At 36.0% G+C, this 18,561-nt stretch overlaps 1 protein-coding gene across 1 annotated transcript; it reads left to right on the plus strand.

Moving 5' to 3' along the window:
• The first annotated feature begins 338 nt into the window (after window positions 1-338).
• On the plus strand, window positions 339-5,913 carry LOC107643958 (protein NRT1/ PTR FAMILY 5.9). Its single transcript, XM_016347716.3, has 4 exons — window positions 339-1,401; window positions 1,790-2,007; window positions 3,714-4,237; window positions 4,960-5,913. Exons 1-4 carry the CDS (start codon window positions 1,347-1,349, stop codon window positions 5,816-5,818), a joined length of 1,656 nt encoding a protein of 551 aa, XP_016203202.1. The 5' UTR covers window positions 339-1,346; the 3' UTR covers window positions 5,819-5,913.
• Window positions 5,914-18,561: the final 12,648 nt, after the last annotated feature.

Consider the following 18,561-nt stretch of genomic DNA (forward strand, 5'->3'; position numbering starts at 1 on the left):
AAATATTGTATAATAAACCTTTTTATAAATAAGTATATATTATTTTATTTTGTGTAATTATAAACTTATAACCCTTGATCACTGCGAAAAGTTTTAATAATTATTATACAACAGTGTTCTTTTAACTTCTTATGGGGAGTTATCCAGTCATTAGTGCTATAGCCTCGTCATATAAACACAATTCGGTTCGTAGCTATTATAACCTAAAAACATATAAAATAATAAAATATTTGGAATATTCTTCAATATACGTGGAACAATAGGGAAGTGGAACTAGACGTGTTACGCATGCTGCATGTCACGTGTCAAATGATGTGTATCCTGCCAGACATAAGAGAGGAGGGTGCTCCTCTTAAGAAGGAAATTCTTTTTCTAATTAGATGTAGTAACAGTTATCGTATTTAATACCGCATCTATTTTTATCATCATCTATTTTTGGTTTTGGTGTGGTTACCTTTGACTAATTCTAGGATAACTTTATCGACCGTAAGATAAATACTAATTTCTAGACAGGGCACATATATTTGATTGGATTCTATGTATTAGTCACGTTTATTATGAAACTTACATGGTCTTTAAAGACATAATGATAATGATTAGACTAAATTAAATGTTCGATTTAAACAAAAATATATTAATTCGAGAAAAGAGGGAGAACATTATATTACTATTATTAATAAATGGTACATTCACATGAATGATTACATGGCTGTGCTTGGTAGCTTGGTAACGCCATCACAACGCACAAGACACCAACTCTGAAACTGAAAGTGCGGTCTTACATATGAACTTATCTCGGCACAAATAATATGATATATGATACAATACACCTTGGAACAAAGCAAGCAACATGTTCCTTTTCCTTTTCAATTTTTTTTTTTTGGGGAACAAGGGGGGGGGGGGGTATGCTTTTTTGTGTGCATGATCTTACAAAGTGAAAGGTCTAGTGTCCATTAAGGTGCTTAAAGTTATAATGTTATATATATACACGGTATATATCAATCTTTTCTCTACAATCTCTATATATAATTCAAATCTCCAAAGTCATTCAATTAATGTTGATGAGCCAAATTCATGCAAGGGGTGGCATTTTGTAAGGTGTACGGGGAATCCACGATAATTATTTGTGCCTACTTTTTCAGTTACTGAAAAAGCCAAAACCAAACCAAAAATGAAATGATGAACAAGCATCAGAATCCATCATCATCGCTTCGGCTTGTGTTCTTGTTCTTGTTGCCCTCTTAGCTGTGCCTCGTTTAGAAAAATCTTGGAATTCGGATTGCAGGGTTGCTAGCTTCATTTTCAAATTTGTTGCATTATTTGGTGGATTTTTTTTGGGGGTCATTATGGCTGGTGGACAAAGACAAAAGAGGCTCAACAAGTCATGTATTCTCCTTATAGGTATGTACATTTAATTATTTAATTATTATAAATATCTCTCTAGTTTCTCATTTTCTAACTATTTATTGGAAATGATTGTTAACTTATTTTATAGATTGAGAACAGTGGTGTTTGTTATTAGTGAAGCTTGAATGATGTTTTTGTTTATTATTTTTTTTTTTAATTTTTAAAAGCATCTTAACGATACGATTTCTCTAAAGAAGTGTCTGGGAATTTTGATTTTGAAGGAATGAAAAAAGGATTCCTTTTTACTCTTGAAACTCGTCCTTTCTAATTTTTCACAGAAATGTTCACTTATTAAAAAAATATTACTATTAGAATATATAGTTGTCATTGTTATTTAAGAAGCATCTCTGTTTTAATGATTAATTGGTGTTGGGTATTGCAGCAATTGCAGGCATAGAGAGGTTTGCATATAAAGGGGTGGCATCAAATTTGGTTACATACCTAACTGATGTAGTGAAGCTAAGGAACTCATCTGCTGCGAAAATGGTTAATAGTTGGTGTGGCTTCACTTCCATAATGCCCTTGTTGGTGGCACCCATTGCTGATGCTTATTGGCACAAATATTCCACAATTATGGCCTCCTCTTTCCTCTATCTTATGGTGAGTCACCCTCCACAACTTCAATATCAACTACCTTTATATATGAATAAACCTTTAATTATGGTAGAACTCAAGTCCAGTTGTCTTGTTTTCATGTGAAATTAATAGTTGAGGACTATTAGATAACAATTTAGTCAAACATATAGAACATCGTGTTGACTCACACTTTGTTTATTATTAAATGAGATGTGAATCAAATTTAAGTGAAATCTATGTCCCATTTAATGATAGATAAAATACGAGTCAAGCAGCATATTCTTAACAGAGGACAATTTTTTTGGAGTTTAGATATGACATACTAATATAATATAGCAGCCATATTTGTAATAATATATTATTCTTATAAGTTCTATTATGGATTGTGTTGTAGGTTTGTTAGAGTCTGAGTCATAAATAATCTTCCTATTTGGGCATACATGAAATAATGCTCTCTATAAAAGTTTCAGATGGTATAAGAAAGTGTATCATGTTTTGCTACCTTTCAAAGTCAGATATAAAATCAACCAGAGTATCAACATAAATTTTTTTGGCAAAGAAGAACACTGACACTTTAATAATCCTGAATAACATGAAAAATTTTACTTGTAATCTAAGCAGGAAACGAATTTTCCATAACCCCTCATTTTTCAATACTTATATTAAATTTTTCAGGCATAGATCACCTATGTAAGCTAGCTGTTAATGTTGTTGTGTTTATTATTATTATATTGGCTATGTAATATAATTATAAATCTGCTAATTTTCGGTTATATGAAGCTACTTAAATATACTTATTATTGTTTTCCATAACTAATATGTCTGGGATTTCATATTCTTATGTATATAACCACAAAATAAATAAATAAATAAAATAAAAACATAAGCATGTGTTATAGAACTGAAGTTATTGTCTTGTCCTGTTTAAGCAGTAAAACAACATGATAACATGATAGGATTGAAAAGATTAACTTTAGATTAGGGAGAGAGAAAAAGAAAAGATATATCTTTTTTCCTCTTTAATTATTCAATGTAGCACTCAAGCACCACAATCTAAAAGGTGATCATTATTGAAAAAAAGACCCATCATTAAAATGACCTAAAGTTAAGAATTGTAAAGTTATAGCAACATGGTTCTCATGTCTTTACAATATAATACAATCATGTCTTATACAACATGATTCACCAAAAACAACAGTAAGACCATACTTTAATTTATTACATTCTTCTTATGCTTATGATTTTGTCTGTTGAACCACACCCTTCTTGTTTTGGTGAAAGAGCTTTCACATTAATAAGCACATGTACATTTCCCTATCTTGAGGTAGCACTTTGTGGCTGCTTTAATTACTTAGTTTGAACCAGTATATAACGGCGCATTTCGTTGACATAGATTGTTTTGGAATCTGAAGTAACATGCATGTCCTCGGAAATAGAAAGTACTAGAGTTTTTTATGTTGCTAAATGTGTACTAGTGTCTTTTCCTTTAATATTATTTTATTCAAAAGCTCTATACGAAGGGCCAATTTGGTAGTTAATTTTTGGGATACACGTAGTATGGTTGTAACTTATTTTGTTCATAACCCAGTGAGAATTGAACTACAAAGATATAAAGTTTTGAACTATATAGATATAGATGTCAAACATAGAGTTTTTACATAAAGTTGCAGAGTGGAATTCAATATTTGCTTAATCATGAATCAACAACTAAATTTGTGTTTTCTTATTAGGGACTTACAGCATTAACATCAACAGCACTAGCAAGGTCATGGCACCACAGAAACAGAACAATGTCTTCTTCCTTCCTCTCTCTGTCTCTCTATTTGATTTCATTAGGCCAAGGCGGGTACAACCCGTCGCTGCAAGCCTTCGGAGCGGACCAACTGGACGAAGATGAAGAATTGCCTAGTAGCAAAGATGACAAAAGTTCCAAGAAGAAAACATTGTTCTTCCAATGGTGGTATTTTGGTGTTTGTAGTGGAAGCCTAATGGGTGTGACAGTTATGTCCTACATTCAAGACACATTTGGTTGGGTGATCGGGTTCGCAATCCCTGCAATTTCAATGGCTATGTCCATTTTGATTTTCTCATGTGGAAACCCTATATATACATATAAACATGATGATTGTGATGATGAACATCAAGCTAAGAAGCCATTTAGGGACATGTTTCAAGCTATGAAAGAATCTGCATTAAAATGCTTCCATTGTGGAATTACCTTACCCAATGAAAAGTCTGAGGTTTTAGAACTGGAGTAAGTTCCACTTTCACATAATTAAGTTTTATTAGCATGATTAATGTTAATTTTACTCTATTGTCACGCTTTGGCACATTCTTATATTCTAAGATAAAAGAAATTAGAGAGAGTACATTACAAGTTAGAGAAATGTTTTTTGAACATCCAACTCCTTATGTACTATAAGAATACCCACTTTAATTTATCACTCTAGGATTTTGCAGTAATTTCCACCTTTTTTTTCTTTATTTAAAAATGAGTAATGCTAGAGAACCAATACTATAGTAGCCAATTTCAGTCAACACTATAACAAGTTGTCAAACAAGTCTAGTATGAAAACCTGCTAAAAATGAGTTTTTGATGAGTTTAATTTCAGATGTTTTTTTAATTGAGTTTCAGATGTTCTCATTTTTTAGAATTTTAGGAGTTTTTTTTTTCTTATGCTGAATGTTGGCTGCAATGATAGTTGTGCAATGTTGGCTGTAATGTTAGTTCCCAAAATGTTCTCATAATTTTTTTCTTTTACACCATTAGATTGAGTTGGGAGATAATGATATCCATTTTTCATGTACAAATTAAACAAATGAAATGAATGAAATACCAATATTATTATGAAACATCATATTCTGACAAAAGACACTATTCATTTCATAAATCAACTAAAAGAAGGGAAAATTATCATTATGATACTCGTGTTAATGTTAGTACTTACATGAGAACATTGTATTTACATGTTTCAGGCTTCAAGAGAAACCCCTTTGTGAAGAAAGCATGGAAAGCCTCAAGAATCTGAAAAAAGATTCTAAAACTAGGAAGCAGCTACTATCACATGGCAAGGTTGTTCTTAGGCTCTTACCAATTTGGACAATGCTTCTAATGTTTGCAGTGATCTTCCAACAACCAGCAACATTCTTCACAAAGCAAGGCATGACAATGAAGAGAAACATTGGACCAAATTTCAAGATCCCACCAGCAACACTCCAAAGTGCAATAACACTCTCCATAATCCTCTTGATGCCACTCTATGACCGAATCTTCATACCGATCACCCAGATCATCACGCGCCAGAACAAAGGCATAAACGTGATGCAACGGATGGGAATCGGTATGGTTCTCTCCATCATAGCAATGGTTCTCGCGGCGCTAGTCGAAATGAAACGGCTAGAAATCGGACGACGGATGAGAATCTCATCATCCGGGTCAAGAGAAGAGGAAACAACAGTACCATTAAGCATATTCTGGTTGCTTCCACAGTACATTCTTCTTGGAATCTCAGACATTTTCACTGTGGTTGGAATGCAAGAGTTCTTCTACAGTGAGGTTCCTACAACAATGAGGACAATGGGGATTGCACTCTACACAAGTGTGTTTGGTGTTGGTAGCTTTGTGAGTGCACTTTTGATTACACTTGTTGAGGTTTTCACAAGTTCAAGAGGGATACCAAGTTGGTTCTCTGATGACATGAACAATGAAGCAAGATTGGACAATTATTATTGGCTCTTGGCATGTTTGAGCTTTGTGAGTTTAGTGTTGTATTCATTATTGTGTAAATATTATCATAGTAGTAGTAGTTGTAGTGATTCTGATTGTGAAAATTGACATCTATTTACTCTTTTTTTTTTATATCCGTTTTGGCATGTAAACTACTTTAACTGATGTTGAATAATAGTTTATGGTGTATTTTGATTATTAAATATTGGAGAATTATTCTACAATGCACAAAGAATGTAATGGTGCAAACTGCAAAGTGCAAAATGCACATTGGGATCTAATGATAAAGATTATAGGTCCATTGTTTCAACCTATATATACTTTAAAATTTTTTGTCCTCAGACATGTTTTTCACTTCAGTTTGTTTTCCGTTTTACATTGTAGACAAGGAAATGAATAAGAATGAGAGTAAAAAAAAATTAAGAGTAAGAATTTAATTTAGGGAAATTCTATGGTACTGACTATGGTATATTATGCTGTCTTTATGTGTCTTTTAGAAAGAGTGACGCGTGGTGTTTCGGTCAATCAGTCTTGTCCTTATGAGAGTAATTAGAAGGTTATTTAACTTTATTGTTTGTGTTGGTGTTTTTTATTTTTTGGTTATAGCAAGGTCTAACCAGCCTATTAGAGAAAATCCAGAAACCTAGCCCCACCCGACCCGAATAAAAAACGCTCCACTAACCCAATCAAAGCGACTACACTCCAGTAACCCACTCAAACACATCTCATCATCTCCTGCTGCGCGTCTGAAGGTTGTGGTAGGCTTAGAGAAGGGGGGTTGAATCTATGCCTTCCTTTTTAAGTTGCTGTTATGACCCTTTTTAAACAAAATTACTATTCTGATTCTGTTTGAACTCAGCAGGGGAAATTTATGAGACAATTTATTTTTGTCTCATGAACATCAGTAAACAGAACGTAGCAGAGAAGAAAAAGCTAACACCAGCATGTATCCTGGTTCGGTTGCCTTGTGCTATGCAACCTACATCCAGTCTCCTCCACAACAGTGGAAGAATTTTTACTATAGTTAACAGTATTACATACACCAATTTCACAGGATTGACCCAATCCTTTCACACTCAAGTTCTAACCTAACTTGACATTGGCTATGCTAATACCTAATTATTCCTCTTAGTGCTAACCCAACTAAGAAAGGGATACCTTACAGGTACAAGATACAAGACACTTAACCAACCTAAAGAAATCAGAAAATAACTCTAGGCTTTTCTCTCAAGTGTTTCTCTCAGCCTTTTTCCACTCATGGCTTTTTCTTCAGCTTTCTCACAATGCCTTTTCTCACAAGAAATTACAGAAAGATAAACTTAGAAAAGTACATTACAATCAGTAAAACATGAAGGAGAATGATTTTATCAACAGCCTCTGTGCTATGCGAAAAACCAGATTGGCAAGCCTCTAATTCAGTTCTTCATACTGGCGGAATGCACCTTTGATTAGGTTACACTGTCCAGTTAGTTGAACTTCTTCAAAGAGCTCTCTCAGAACAAAACCTCTATTCACTGGTTTTCTCTCCTTACTTTCTGAATGAGTAGCAAGCTTCTTTTATCTCCTTGCATATTGCTGGGTTCTTCTTCCAAAGTTAACACCTTGAGCCTTGAGCTTCACCAACCCACAGATTCACTTTTTCTCCTTAATCCCCAGAGTAGAAACTTTGCTTCTGACTTCCTCATCTTGACCGAAAGTCATAAATCAGCAACCATAGAAATCTTCCCATGGTCAACTTGATCTTAGCCCTTGAAAACCAACTTGGTCCCCAAGTCATGTTTAAGACCGTGGATACACAGCAGAGAAGAACAGAAACCATCTTTTCTTTGTATCCCATTTCGGATAGAGCAGAGAGTTGGGAAGAAGAGAAGAAGATCTGATGCATGCAAGAGGAAATGGATTACCTTTAACCTAAGCTTGATTTGGTTTGGATTTTCTGATTTGACTTCTGTGTTTCAAGCTTAATCCTTCTCTCTCTTTCTTCTTTGGTGATTTGCTTAGGGAAGAAGCTCTTTCTCTCTTTCTCTTTCTTACTTTTCTGAAGCTCTGATTTGACTATGACAAAAGAGAGGGAAACGTTGCTTTGATTGGATCAAGATGGAGGGAATTGAAATTAAGCTGGGTTTGGTTCGGGTATTCATTTGAGCAACCCATCTGACTTCTTTCTTTTCTTTTCCTTGGGCTTCTATTTTGTTTTCAGCCCACCATTCTTTTCTGTTTGCTTTTCATTCCATTTGGGCTAAGGAATTGGATTTGGCCTGCAACAATAAATAATTAGTAATATGCAAATATTAATCAACACTAATTATTTATTTTGCCCAAAAATAATGTTTGTTATCACTAATTAATTTAGTTAATTTCTTAACTCAACAATCTCCCCCTTGATGAAAAACATGATTTAAGCAATAATCAAAAGGAACTAAGTTTGAGTAAGGTTTGGAAACTCCCTTTGATTTTTGTCATTTGCTTTTATGTTGCTCCTTCTTTCCTTTTCAAGATTAGCTCCCCCTGGATTTATGCTTTCCTCTTTGTTCCTATTTTATATTACACTTAAAGAGAGCACAATAAAGAGCTATACACATTTATCTTAGCTAAGGGATATCAAATAAGCAACATCACATAATCAGCCCAACATCTAGCTAATATCAGCAGCAAAAGGATTCAGCATGTGAAATCAAGTTTTAATGCAGCAATTGGATAAAAAATCCCAGAAGACATACTAGTAGCTGCAACAAATGCAACAAATTCCAAAAAAACTCTAGGACACATTTACCATCCTATTGCTATTACTCCCCCTTTTGTCATCAAGGGTGGACAACAAGCACGAACAACAAAAAAACAAAGTCTTGAATCCTGCAGAAAGGAGTTAGTTCACAGTCCAAAGTACTAACTAAACTATCAAAAGTGCAGCAGTATTTAGAGTTATTACAGTCATCCAAAATGAAACAGTTCAAAAGTAGCTAAAGAAACATAATTCATGAGATAAAAAGAGAGCAGCAGCAGTTTTCATGAGACAATTTCTAGGCATCAGAACCATTAGCTTCCTCCTCAACATCAGTGGCAGGGTCTTCATCTTCTTGAAGGTTATCGATGAAGGACATGAACACAGCCACTCTATCCCTTGATTTCTTTAGGAAGTTCTCATGCTTGCTAGCCAGCTTCCTTTGCTCTTTGCTCATAGCAATCAAGTGATTTGATTGAGAAACAAACTCCTGAACAATATCTTTGACCACATTTAGCAAGGCAGATTTCTTCCCAGTAGAGATGGATGTACCCTTAGTGGAAGGAGCAGGAGAATCCTCAGGGACAAAGTCATCATCTTCATCATCTAGGACAACTCTTTCAGATCTAGTGGGTCCTTTTTGCTGTTTCACTGAACCACCCCCTTTTAGGTATGAATGTCTATTTTGATATTCCTCATTGGTCAAGTCAACACCAAAATACTCAAATATGCAAGTTAGAAACATGCCATAAGGAAGTGCTTTGTCCTTTTCACTCCTAACAGTATCAAACATATATCTAACCATCAAGTATGCAAATGAAATTTCAGTTTTGGTGAGAAGGGCATATAAAACAAGAGTATCAGTGTAGGAAACCCTTTGATATGAGCTGCTTTGAGGCAGAATAATGTGGTTGACCATTCGGTGCAACTGAGCATGCTCATATCCTAGGGCTTTGTGAGTGGATGTAATACCATCAATTAAAGAAACATGTTCACAAATGTGAGCCAATGCATCATGATAAGAAATTCCAACACCTTCATCCCACTTAACCGAAGTGTAAGCACAAGGCCCAACATCAGTATACTTCAAAGCATCACTGATAGTTTCATTATTTAAAACTATGTCTCGGCCCTTTACATATGAGTGAGCAGTGCCTTCATGATAAGTCATGTTTGCATAAAATTCTTTGACCAACAAGGGATAAACCGGCTTTTTGATGTAAAAAAGATGATTCCAGTCCAGAAAAATCAAGTTATCAACAAATGGAAAATCTTTTCTTTTCAAAGATGGCAGATCAGCGAGAAAAGAGGGACACATGGTACGATACTTTATAACCCCATCATAAAAATCATTATTCATGGCAGATTTGAATCTATAGGGATTATAGTTCGAGTGAGAGGTCAAAAAATGGGCTTTGTGATCAAAAGGTCCAATGTCTGGTTCTTTAACATTTTTGAGAGGGACTCGAGTATTACCTCGTTGAGAGTGCACAGGAACAGACTTTGGCTTAGGTTTTGTTGTCTCAAGAACAGGTTCTTCAACAGCAGGACGCTTACCCTTGGATAAGCCAGGTTTTGAGGAGCTTGGTTTGGATGGCGTTGCCTTAGGTGGTGGTGTCGGTTTGGCAGGGGCAGGGTACCTTGGTGTGGTCTTGGTTCGCGCCATGGGAGCAGTGCGAGGAGGAGAGGTAGGAGGAGATGGTGAAGGTGTGAAGGTTCTGTCTTGGGAGCGAGTGGAAGGCTTGGATGGAAGTTTATACACCTTTTCACGAGGAGGTTTGTGTGCTATGGTTTTCTTCCTCATTTGGTGGTTTTTGATTTAAGAAGAAAAAGAGTAATGAGGGTAGTGGTGAAAACCGAAGGGATAGAGAGGGAGTTATGGAGGGAAGAGAGGGAGTGTTAGTAACCGTACCCAAAAGAAGATTTCCAAAACCATGCAACTGCATCACCATTTGAAAAGACTTGAAAAGACATGACCTCATAAAAGAAAGATTTGATTTGATTTTCAAAACAAGGAAATTTAATTTTAAATATTCGAAATCCTTAAAAAATTAAACTGAAAAATATTTTTGGACAAAAATTAAAATAAAACCTTTTTAAAAAAATTAAACACACAGGCCAACAAAAATTTTTAACCAAAAATTGTAACATTTATATTTGGGCCCAGAGATGGTTGGACTTAAGGAAACACATTTGGACCATTCATGATCTGAATTTTGAAGTTGGCCCAGATTGAGTTTCACTTGAAACAAGCCCAGAACACGCTGATTTGAAGGAAACGTTTATCACCTGCCCAGAATTGTCTCATACCTGTTTATGAGACAGAAACGCTCCAGCAAATACATCAGCAATTTTTAAATAAGGAATCATAACTCAAAATTCCTAGACAAGTCCTAAGCATGCAGAATCTATCCTCAGCTAATGGTTTTGTAAAAATATCTGCTAATTGCTCCTCTGATTTAACAAATTGAATGCAAATATCCCCCTTTTGGACATACTCTCTTATTGAGTGAAATTTCACTTCAATATATTTAGTCCTAGAGTGCAAAACTATATTTTTAGAAATATTAATGGAACTCATATTATCACACATCAAGGGAATATTTTCAACATTTAATTTGTAATCGACAAGCTGTGTTTTTAACCATAAAAGCTGAGAACAACAAGAAGAAGCAGCTATATACTCAGCCTCTGCAGTAGATAGGGCCACTGTTGGTTGCTTTTTACTTGACCAAACGTTTAAGGACTTTCCAAGGAAGCAACATAAACCTGAAGTGCTCCTTCTATCAACTCTATCGCCAGCAAAATCTGCATCACAATAACCAACTGCAGAAAAATCATCAATCTTTGGATACCAAAGACCAAAATTGGATGTGCCATGAACATATCTAATAATCCTCTTAACTGCAGAAAGATGTGACTCTTTTGGTTTGGATTGAAATCTAGAACACAATCCAACACTTTGCACAATATCGGGTCTAGAGAAAGTTAAGTACATAAGAGAACCAATCATTCCTCTATACCTAGTCTCATCAACATCTTTCTCAGTTTCTCCCTTATCTAATTTTGAATTAAGATGCATGGGAGTTCCCATGGATTTGGCATTTTCCATACCAAATTTCTTAACTAATTTCTTGGCATTCTTCTCTTGATGAATGAAAATACCTTTTTTCAGTTTGTTTAATTTGCAGCCCAAGGAAAAAATTAAGTTCACCCATCATACTCATGTCAAATTCACTTGTCATGAGCTTTTCAAATTCAGAACAAAGGGATTCATTGGCTGATCCAAAAATAATGGCATCAACATATATTTGGACTAGAATAAAAGAATCATTAGAATTCTTGGTAAATAGAGTTGTGTCAGTGGTGCCTCTTTGAAAACCATTTTTCAAAAGAAAAGAGCTAAGTCTCTCATACCAAGCTCTAGGAGCTTGTCTTAAACCATAGAGAGCTTTAGATAATTTGAAAACATGATTAGAATGCTCTTTATTTTCAAAACCAGGAGGCTGCTCCACATACACTTCTCTATCTATCACACCATTCAAAAATGCACATTTCACATCCATTTGATATAATTTAAAACCACAAAATGTAGCATAAGCTAAGAGAAGTCTTATGGCTTCCATTCGGACAACAGGGGCAAAGGATTCATCAAAGTCTATTCTTTCTTCTTAGTCATATCCTTGTGCCACTAGCCTTGCCTTGTTTCTTGCAATGCTACCATCTTCTCCCAACTTATTCCGAAATATCCACTTGGTGCCGGTCACTTTCTTTCCACTTGGCCTAGGAACCAAAGTCCATACTTGGTTCTTTTCAAACTCAAGAAGCTCATCCTCCATAGCTTTAACCCAAGAGGGGTCACTAAGCGCTTTCTTGATGTTTTGAGGCTCTATTTGTGAAAGAAGGGCAATGTTTGATCCTTCATTTGCCTTTCTAGTGGAAGACCTTGTTTGCACTCCATGAGAGACGTCCCCAATGACAAATTCCTCAGGATAATTCTTCAAGAATCTCCATTCATGAGATCTGGTGGATTTGGAGACAGATTCAGATACCAATGGATTCTGGGTGCTGCTGGCTTCAGGATTTCCTTCAGATTCATGAGACAAAATGGAATTGTCTCTTGAATTTTCAACAGTTGCAGTTTCTGGTTCAGTTTGACCAGAATTTCCTTTTTCATTATTTTGAGTGGCTTCATCTTCCTTTTGAGCTTGATTTCCTGCATCACAATCTTCCAAAATACTTTGCACCAAATTAGTATCACAAAATGTAACATGTATGGACTCCTCAATAATCCTAGCATCTTGATGATAAACCCTATATGCTTTACTAGTTGTGGAATATCCTACAAACAAACACTCATACGCCTTTGGATCAAACTTACCCAAATTCTCTTTGTTATTTAAAATAAAACATTTGCATCCAAAGATGTGTAAGTAATCTAAGTTTGGTGGGTAGCCTTTCCAAAGTTCATAAGGGGTTTTCTTCAAAAATTTTCTTATGATTGTTCTATTCAAAATGTGGCAAGCCGTGTTAACTGCTTCAGCCCAAAGGAATTTTGGAACATTACTCTCACAAAGCATAGTTCTTGTCATCTCTTGTATGCTTCTATTTCTTCTTTCCATAACACCATTTTGTTGTGGTGTTCTTGGACAAGAGAAGTTGTGAGATATTCTAAATTTCTCACAAAATGATTCAAATAAATTATTTTCAAATTCAATTCCATGATCACTCCTTATAGAAGAGATTTTCAAATCCTTTTCATTTTGAATTTTCTTGCAAAAAGGTTCAAAGGCCGAAAAGGCTTCATTTTTGTGTGCAAGAAATAAAACCCAACCAAACCTAGTATAGTCATCCACAATTACTAAACCATAATGTTTACCACCTAGGCTTTGAGTTCTTGTTGGACCAAATAAATCAATGTGTAGCAACTCAAGTGGTCTTTTAGTAGAGATGTCTTCCTTTGGTTTAAAAGAACTTTTTGTTTGTTTTCCCATTTGGCAAGCATCACAAGTGATGTCTTTGTCAAACTTTATCAAAGGAAGACCCCTTACTAATTCTTTCTTTACAAGTTTGTTTATTTGAAACATACTTGCATGGCCCAATCTCTTGTGCCATAACCACTTTTCAGATTCTTTAGAGTGAAGACAAGCTACATTTTGATCTTTTAGTTCATCAAGAGTAAGTCCATACATATTATTAAAACGCTTGGCAACAAACATCACTTCATTTGTCTTTTCATTAACAACACAGCATTCAAGCCTTTTGAAAATAACTAAATATCCTAAATCACATAGCTGACTTATACTCAAAAGATTGTGCTTCAAACCACATACCAAAAGTACATCATCAATGAAAGTAGATTGCTCATTACCTACTTTTCCAACAGCAATGATTTTACTTTTACCATCATCTCCAAAAGTCACAAAACCTTCATCATACTTATTTAGTTTGATGAAGTAAGTTGACCTTCCAGTCATGTGCCTTGAACATCCACTATCCATGTACCACATGTCCTTTTTGTTCTTGGATGCTAGACAAATCTGCATGAAGAGTTTCAAGTAGCCTTAGGTATCCAAATTGATTTGGATCCTTTGAAGTTAATCCATCTTGGTTGCCCAAGTGCAATGAAATCACAAATAACATTGTAAACTTTATTTCCAACAACTCTTTTTTCAATGAAACATTGTACATATGAGTGACCAAATTTCTTGCAATTTACACAATGGTTTTCCAATGTATGTCGCTAAAATTGAGGTGAGTTATATTGCTTGAAATGATTAAAGTGTTGAAATTTTCTGGTTTTTGGAGGAGATGCATTTCTTTTGACAAACTGATTTTTATTAAAGTTGTTCCTCTTTGCAAAAGTATTTTCACCAAAATTTCTTTGAACATTTTTACCTTTCGAATATGAGATTTTGTTGTAAAATGGTGATTTCTTGAAAACAGCCTCATTTTTCGAAATGTAACCCAAACCTGGCCGGTTTGAACTCGGATCAGTTCTTGGTGAAGGCTCAGTTTCACTTGTGTATACTTCATCAAATTTTTCTTCAAAAGTTGAGACATATCCAATGCCCGATTTGTTTGGTATGGATTTGGTATTTGATGAAGAAGCCACAAATTTTATAGAGGAAGTGTTGGAAATTGCATCTTCCTTGGCTATGTAGCCTAAACCAGATTTTTCAAACAATGGTCTTTGACTTGCAAGTAATTTGTCCAAGTTACTAGAACCTTGAGCAAATTTTGCTAAGTCACCATTCAGCCTTTTGATCATATCATTTAATCTTTCATTTTCAGCAATTAACTCATGAGAAGGATCCACAATGTGCTTTCCTTTTAATTTTTCAAGTTCAGATTTTAGAAATCTGTTTTCTTCAATGATGTCTAAAGCACATTCAGTTTCCTTTACTTTTTCTTTTAAAAAATCATTTTCAACTCTTAACACATCTCTTTCAGATCTGCATTCATTGTACTTGTCAAGCAGTTTTGAGGTGTTTAAAGTGAGATCATCAATAATAGCATGTAAGTCCTCAATGGTCAAATCATAATAATTTACCTCATCAAGATTGTTGTTTCCAGCCATGAAGCAGTCTTTGTCATCTCCTTCAGATTCTTCTTCTTCATTTGAGTCATTCTCAAGATCCTCCCAAGCTGCCATGAGTACTCTCTTCCTTTTCTTCTTTCCTTTGTCCTCCTTTTTGAGCTTTGGACAGTTTAGCTTGAAGTGTCCAGCCTCCTTGCAATGATGGCACGTCACTTTGCTCAAGTCGATCTTGTGCTCCTTTGAACTTGAACCCTTGTATTTGCCCTTGTTTTTCATCATCCTTCTAAATCTCCTAGCAAAAAACAAAAGCTCGTCATCTGAAATACCATCACTAGACTCACTCTCTTTCGGTTCTATTTGTGACTTGAGGGCTATTCCCTTTTTCTTTGAGTCTGTGCTTGTGTGCGTGGCTTCATAGGTAAGGAGTTTTCCTCTCAACTCATCATAGGTTATGGGACTTATGTTGTTACTCTCGATTAGGACAGTGGCAGTGTTTTCCCATTCTTTTGTGAGGCTTCTAAGGAGTTTTCTCACCAAGATTTGTTCTGCATAGTTTGTACCCATAGCATCAAGGTTATTGATTATGATTGAGAATCTCTCAAACGCTTCATCAATGCTTTCTCCATCCTTCATGCTAAACATCTCGTACTCTTTTCGCAGCATATCAATCCTCGTTTCTTTGACTTGTTTAGTGCCTTCGTGTGTAACCTGGAGTTTTTTCCAGATTTCTTTGGCTGTCTTGCATCTAGACACCTTCCGGTACTCTTCAAAGATGATATCACAGTGAAGAAGGTTGATTGCTTTAGCATTCAGCTCTATCTTCTTCTTATCATCTTCATTCCATTCAGCTTATTCTTTTGGAGTCACCACTCAATCAGCACTTGTTTTTGTTGGAATCTTGGGACCGCTCACAAAAATCTTCCATATGTTGTAGTCAATGGATTGGATGAAAATCCTTATCCTTTCTTTCCAGTAGGAGTAGTTCTTCCCGTTGAAGAAAGGTGGCCGGTTGTTTGACTGGCCTTCAGTGAGGGTGTAGGCAACTGTGGTTGTGCCCAAGTTATTCGCCAATGGATCTTTGCTCCAAGCGGTTAAGCTTGATTCTTGAGACCTTAGCTCCTGATACCAATTGAAGGTTGTGGTAGGCTTAGAGAAGGGGGAGTTGAATCTATGCCTTCCTTTTTAAGTTGCTGTTATGACCCTTTTTAAATAAAATTACTATTCTGATTCTGTTTGAACTCAGCAGCGGAAATTTATGAGACAATTTATTTTTGTCTCATGAATTTCAGTAAACAGAACGTAGCAGAGAAGAAAAAGCTAACACCAGCATGTATCCTGGTTCGGTTGCCTTGTGCTATGCAACCTACATCCAGTCTCCTCTACAACAGTAGAAGAATTTTCACTATAGTTAATAGTATTACATACACCAATTTCACATGATTGACTCAATCCTTTCACACTCAAGTTCTAACCTAACTTGACATTGGCTATGCTAATACCTAACTATTCCTCTTAGTGCTAACCCAACTAAGAAAGGGATACCTTACAGGTACAAGATACAAGACACTTAACCAACCTAAAGAAATCAGAAAATAACTCTAGGCTTTTCTCTCAAGTGTTTCTCTCAGCCTTTTTCCACTCATAGCTTTTTCTTAAGCTTTCTCACAATGCCTTTTCTCACAAGAAATTACAGAAAGATAAACTTAGAAAAGTACATTACAATCAGTAAAACATGAAGGAGATTTATTTTATCAACAGCCTCTGTGCTATGCGAAAAACCAGATTGGCAAGCCTCTAATTCAGTTCTTCATACTGGCGGAATGCACCTTTGATTAGGTTACACTGTCCAGTTAGTTGAACTTCTTCAAAGAGCTCTCTCAGAACAAAACATCTATTCACTGGTTTTCTCTCCTTACTTTCTGAATGAGTAGCAAGCTTCTTTTATCTCCTTGCATATTGCTGGGTTCTTCTTCTAAGGTTAACACCTTGAGCCTTGAGCTTCACCAACCCACAGATTCACTTTTTCTCCTTAATCCCCAGAGTAGAAACTTTGCTTCTGACTTCCTCATCTTGACCGAAAGCCATAAATCAGCAACCATAGAAATCTTTCCATGGTCAACTTGATCTTAGCCCTTGAAAACCAACTTGGTCCCCAAGTCATGTTTAAGACCGTGGATACACAGCAGAGAAGAACAGAAACCATCTTTTCTTTGTATCCTATTTCGGATAGAGCAGAGAGTTGGAAAGAAGAGAAGAAGATCTGATGCATGCAAGAGGAAATGGATTACCTTTAACCTAAGCTTGATTTGGTTTGGATTTTCTGATTTGACTTCTGTGTTTCAAGCTTAATCCTTCTCTCTCTTTCTTCTTTGGTGATTTGCTTAGGGAAGAAGCTCTCTCTCTTTCTCTTTCTTACTTTTCTGAAGCTCTGATTTGACTATGACAAAAGAGAAGGGAACGTTGCTTTGATTGGAGCAAGATGGAGGGAATTGAAATTAAGCTGGGTTTGGTTCGGGTATTCATTTGAGCAACCCCTCTGACTTCTTTCTTTTCTTTTCCTTGGGCTTCTATTTTGTTTTTAGCCCACCATTCTTTTCTGTTTGCTTTCATTCCATTTAGGCTACGGAATTGGATTTGGCTTGCAACAATAAATAATTAGTAATATGCAAATATTAATCAATACTAATTATTTATTTTGCCCAAAAATAATGTTTGTCATCACTAATTAATTTAGTTAATTTCTTAACTCAACAGCGTCTCCTCCATTGATGAAGGTTTTCATCATGCCCACTTGCCCAGCCTACGAGACGCTGCTCGCCACCCTTTTCCGTGGCTGTCATTGCTGCGGCGCTAATCACGGGTTGAGAGACTCCTCCATCGCTCCCGAAAATTTCTCCCAAACATATCAATTCATGCTTGAAACGGATGCTGAGAACGATTGTTCGTGGTTACGAAGAAGTCCCAAACGTGGCTTGCAGTTTCAAGGTGAACCGAACCTCCTTGGTTGGTTGGTGTTGAAACCTGGCTATATCCCTCATCCATCCGCCCTCCAGTTCTAAAACCCGGCGTCATCTCGTTCCGTCGTCACTGTGGATGACCCTCAGTCTCACTTATGTTTTTCTGTTGTCTCCTTTCTCGTGCTTGATAAACCCATATTTTATGATGTAATTTGTGCTTAGTTTGAGTGATTTATTCAATCCTTCACCCACTTATTCATGTTAATTGCATGGTTTTACTTTCCCTTCCCTATTATGTGATGTATGTGAAAAACATGTTTTCTATGCTTTTAAATTAATTATTTTAATTACCTTTATTTCCATTCGATGCCGTGATTAGTGTGTTGAGTAGTTTCAGATCTTCTAAGGCAGGAATGACTCAAAGGATGGAAAAGAAACATACAAAAATGGAAGGAAAGCACAAAATAGAGTCCTTGAAGAAACTGGTATCCACGCGATCGCATGGACGACGCGATCGCGTGCCAAGCACGAATCAGCAGCGACGCGACCGCATGACTGGCGCGACCGCGCGCCTTAAGCAGAATGCATATGATGCGGCCGCATGACTGACGCGACCGCGTGGCAAGAAAAG

Source organism: Arachis ipaensis, chromosome B5, assembly GCF_059453495.1.
Source record: "Arachis ipaensis isolate K30076 ecotype BB chromosome B5, ASM5945349v1, whole genome shotgun sequence".
Classification (NCBI taxonomy): domain Eukaryota; kingdom Viridiplantae; phylum Streptophyta; class Magnoliopsida; order Fabales; family Fabaceae; genus Arachis; species Arachis ipaensis.